This window comes from Lipotes vexillifer, unplaced genomic scaffold (genome assembly GCF_000442215.2).
Source record: "Lipotes vexillifer unplaced genomic scaffold, Lipotes_vexillifer_v1.1 scaffold496, whole genome shotgun sequence".
Lineage (NCBI taxonomy): Eukaryota > Metazoa > Chordata > Mammalia > Artiodactyla > Lipotidae > Lipotes > Lipotes vexillifer.
Window position 1 is genome coordinate 9,407,332 of NW_006786690.1, and position 5,081 is coordinate 9,412,412.

Below are 5,081 nucleotides of genomic sequence, written 5' to 3' on the forward strand. Positions count from 1 at the left end.
CTTCCGAGAGAAGCAGAAGGAGGGCCATGGGGAGGCCATCATGTTCAAAGGTGAGTGCCCGCAGGGCCTTAGCAGGGAGCAGGGAGCTGAGCCCCTAGAGAGACCCTTGGGAAGACAGGGCAGATGAGTGCCTTGTTCCTGAACACCCAGCTCCACTTCCTGGACATCCGGTCCGCTCTGGGGCTGTGAGGTCACCGTGGTGGGAAGCAGCCCTGGCCTCTGTGACCCTCGCTGTGGCCAACGGGACCATCGAGCTGCCCGCTGCCCCTTATGACCACCAACAGTGCCTAGTGCTCCTTCGGGACCTAGTGTATACTTCAAATGGCACCAGACCCCAAGGAGAGTTAAATGGTTCAAAATTGACACGCAATCTGTGTTCAAGGAGCTTGTGTTTTCGAAAGGGAGATAGAGAAGAATATACATAATGCACTTGAGGGGTAGGAAGAAAAGTGGGAGTCGACAGACGTGACGTACAGTCAGACATCATCACCGTCAGTCCCGGAGTGAGAAATCATCTGCTTAATTTAGACATCCACATAACTGGGATAGACAGACTGGGATGAGCTTTGCTCTTAAATTAATCATGAAAAGAGACAAAGCTGATCAGGCGCAGACGGTGAGCCAGGTTAGAGAGGCCATGACAATTTCTTATGTGCTCTTCCTACATTCCCTTTTGACACCTTTCAGGATGGCATCTCTAATCCACCTGCTCCCAAAAGTCTGCACCCCTAAGGCTGGTTGATACTTACATATATTACCACCCTCCATGTCAAAAGGCAGTGTTCCTGATAGTGACTGGTGTCCGGGATGGACAAGACCAACTTAAGACCACTGTCATTTTTTAATTCCCACCGATAGGAAATTTGTTTTAGATTGGCAGGCATGAGTCTTGACTTTCTGGAGGCTTCTTTCTATATTAACCCCTCAAAGCTACCCATAAGGATATAGGAACTATTATCTTTGTACAAATAGATCCAAGGGGTGGTGTGGAGACAGCTCAGGTACAGGGTGCAACAGCACCGATCTCTTTGCCACTAACAAGCTACAGGACTAGGAAACACAGCGGACCAGCATCAGGCAGGGAAAAAGAGTTAATAGCTTAATTTCTGGAATCAGACTGCCTGGTCTGCTGACGGGCTCTGCCACTAGCTGTAAGACCTTGGACGAGTCATGTAACTTCTCTGTGCCTCCATTTCTTCATCTGTAATGCTGGAAGCTACCTTATAGAAGTGTGGGCAGGATTATTGAGTTAATCCACGTAAACATCTAGAAGACTACCTGCCACATAGCAGGCGCTCCATGAGCATTAGGTATCACTAATCAAGCCAGAAGCCACGTGGGCCATCATGATGGAATAGGAGGCAGATGCAGGCATAGACCAGGACAAGGGCCAAGCATGAGGCAGGTCTGGAAAACAGGAAGGGTGACACCCCTTGGCATCCTGCTTCTGCCACACTCCCTCTGGTCTGCTGCCCATCCTTAGAAGCAGGCTTCCTGTGCCACCCTACCCTCTGGCCAGAGAGAGAGCAAGACAGCTGCCACCCCTTCCCTGGCCCAGGTGACATGGCCAACCCTGGGGAAAGGAGTTACCCCTGGGGTTGCCCTCCTGTGCCCCAGCCTGTCCCAGCCCCTCTCCCTCATCCTAAGAGTTAGCCCAGAAGCTGGGGGCCTTGGCAAAGGGGAGCGCCCAGGCCTGGACACCTAAAGCTAGACTGTCCCCTGTCCTCTGACCCCCACAGGCTTGGGCGGGATGAGCAGCAAGCGAATCACCATCAACAAGATTCTGTCCAATGAGAGCCTCGTGCAGGAGAACCAGTACTTCCAGGTGAGAGCGGGGCAGGGGCCCGTGGGAGGGACAAGGCTATGACCAATGGCACCTGTCATATCCTCGGGGCTTCCATAGGGAATGGCCAAGGGTTCAGGGCACATGACAGAGGGAAGGACCTCAACAAGCATTCGGTCCAGCCTTCCTGGTTTACGCCTCTAAACTGGAGGCTGAATGGGGTGACAAAGCAGGTCAGTGGAGGCTAGAAGCAGACAGGAGACCTGGGAAGGAAGGTGTATCAGGCAGTACTAAAGAGCCAAGGGCTCTGTAAGGCTAGAGCCCACAGCATTTGGGGGAGACCCAAACTCATTAAAATATGATGAAAACTACAGACCTGCTCTCCAGAAAATTTCATATGTAAACACATGCCATGAATTTTTATTTGTTTTAGGGGATCAGAGATCCCTGAAGTTTTCTCTCTGTGGATAAATCCCACCTTTGGAGTCCCTAAATCTCAAAGATTGTATCCAGAAGTAGATACCAGTCAAAAGGGTCATATTTAGTTGAATTAGATCTCTCTTTATTTGCATGGGCATATTTATTTATTTACTTATTTATTTAGCTGCTTTGGGTCTTTGTTGCTGCATGCGGGCTTTCTCTAGCTGCGGCGAGCAGGGGCTACTCTTCGTTGTGGTGCGTGGGCTTCTCACTGCGGTGGCTACTCTTGTTGCAGAGCACGGGCTCTAGGTGCACAGGCTTCAGTAGTTGTGGCACTCAGGCTCAGTAGTTGTGGCGCACGGGCTTAGTTGCTCCGTGGCATGGGGCATCTTCCCGGACCAGGGCTCGAACCCATGTCCCCTGAATTGGCAGGCGGATTCTCAACCACTGTGCCGCCAAGGAAGCCCTGCATGGGCACATTTAGAGTATCAAGTTTAAATTTAAAAACTCAAACTGATTTTTTTAAATGGCTTAATTGACTCATATGAGTAGGAAGTCCAGCAGTGATATGGATTTCAGGCACAGGTTGATCAGGGCTCCAGCTCCATTTCTCTGCACTTCTTGGGCTCTACAGGTGCCCTCATGACAGGAGTATAGCTGCAACAGTTCAAGGTCTCACATCCATCCAGCACACCATCCACAAAGAGGGAGGTCTCTGCCCCCAACAATTAAACAAAAGCTTTGCATTTCACTCTGATTGTGCCAACCTGAACTAATTATTGTAGCCAGGGGAATTCCATATACTGATTCCCTTAATCCTGGTTTATTGCCCATCCTTGAACCAATCACTGGAGCAGAGAGGCAGGGGCAAGGGTCCACTAATTAGCTGTCACCAGGAGGGGAGGATGTAGTCAACCCAACCCAATAACTGGCTACTACATTTCAGGGGGAGGGGTGGAGTGGAGGGGTGGAGTGGAGTAAGCAACTTCAGAGTTTCCCAAAGTTCACATAATGCCTCACTGGCTATTTGAAATTTGACTTTATTGTAACTCCCCTCCGTGGACATTCTTTGGCATCGGGTAGATCTGAGGTCAAATCATGGCCCCTCGTTTTGGAAGTCGGACCTTGGGCAACTCACTAAGGACTCTACATTTTGGGTAGAGTCTCTAATAAGGGGCTAATAATAGTGTCTACCTCATGAGGTTGAGGCTTAAATAAGTAATGTATGTAAAGCACTTAGAACAGTACGCTTAGGGTTCTTGTACATATTAGTTTTAATTATTATTAATCAAAATCATTATCACTGTTATTCTCACCACACGGGACAGCCTAAGGATTCAATGAGATACTGCATAGCAAGCACTTAGCACAGGGTCTGGCTTGTAGTAGGTGGTGCTCAGTAAATGAGCCCTCACTAGTGTTATTTCTGTGATTTTCTAGTATTATTTCTGTAATCTTCTCTCTCGTTCTCTTTATTACTACCATTACTGGTGGGAGGGGCACCAGAGAGGTAGGCGCGTGCTGGAGTGCTGGGGTGAGGTTGACACTCTCCCTGGAGTGCCGGGTCCCCTGCAGGCAGGGGTGAGGTTGACGAAGGTGGCAGGGGTGTCCCCTCACTCGCCTGCCCTCCATTCTTCCCCGTCACCCAGCGCTGCCTGGACTGGAACCGCGACATCCTCAAGAAGGAGCTGGGGCTGACGGAGCAGGACATCATCGACCTGCCTGCCCTCTTCCAGATGGACGAGGACCGCCAGGCCAGAGCCTTCTTCCCAAACATGGTGAGGTGCTCTGGACCCCAAACCTCATCCAGGCCAGTCAGGGGCAGCCAGATCCAGAGGGACCCCTCGGCTGAGGCTGTCCAATCAGGAGGCCCGGGTCCCAGTCCCGGCTGAGTTGCTGTGGCCTCCCACCCACCCCAGGCACTCGACCTCTCTGGGCCTCATTCCCTTCTGGGGTGATATCCTTATTCTAGCTGCCCCCTGGGGTCCTGGGGGCTCCTTTAACAGATTGGAGAGTGTCTTGTAAATTAAAAAGGCCTTTATAGACGGGAGGGATTCTTGTTATCATAGAGCAGAGTCTTCTGTGTGATAGAAGGAGGTTAGAACACACATACACACACACATAGATACATATATACACACATGTACACACATGAAAACACACATACACGCATGCGTGCAATGCACACGCTGATGCGTACATATATAGCCACATGCACATGCATGGACATACACATAATACAGGGGTGGGTTGCCTCGTTTTCCACTCAGCTCTGCCATGTATGAGTTGCTTAGCCCCGCCGAGCCTCAGTTCTTCATCTGTAAAATGGAGATAATCACAATCCCTACTTCATAGGGTTGTTGGGAGGGTTCAGTGAGCTTAGAACAGGGCGGGGCATAGTAGGTGCTCACTAAACCGAGCTGTGGCCCATGCTTCCTTGTTGCAGGTGAACATGATTGTGCTCAGCAAGGACCTGGGCATCCCCAAGCCATTTGGGCCCCAGGTTGAGGAGGTGTGCTGCCTGGAGACACATGTGCGCTCCCTGCTGGAGCCCCTGGGCCTCTGCTGCACCTTCGTGGATGACATCTCCGCCTACCACAAATTTCTGGGGGAGGTGCACTGCGGCACCAACGTACGCAGGAAGCCCTTCACCTTCAAGTGGTGGCACATGGTACCCTGACCTGCAGGGGGCTGTTGTGTGCCTGTCACAGCCCATCAACAAGCAGTGTTGAGGCTGGACTAACCCTTGTGGTTTTTATTATGATTGCAAAGTGCCCTTCAGCAATAACTATCAGGAAACTTGGGGGGAAAAGTTTATTACTTTTCATTTTATTTTTACTTACAGGACCTGGAAATAACCTGGCACACCTGGGGCCAC

The 5,081-nt window shown here is 50.7% G+C and overlaps 1 protein-coding gene across 1 annotated transcript in view; it reads left to right on the plus strand.

The window, feature by feature from the left end:
- The window catches only part of LOC103078103 (protein-arginine deiminase type-2), a 43,592-nt gene extending 38,709 nt beyond the window's left edge, over nt 1–4,883 (plus strand). Inside the window, exons 14-17 of the mRNA XM_007459260.1 lie at nt 1–50; nt 1,740–1,825; nt 3,853–3,981; nt 4,650–4,883. Coding sequence (XP_007459322.1) covers nt 1–50; nt 1,740–1,825; nt 3,853–3,981; nt 4,650–4,883 — 499 coding nt within the window. The remainder of the gene's footprint in view (nt 51–1,739; nt 1,826–3,852; nt 3,982–4,649) is intronic.
- The last annotated feature ends 198 nt before the right edge of the window (nt 4,884–5,081 follow it).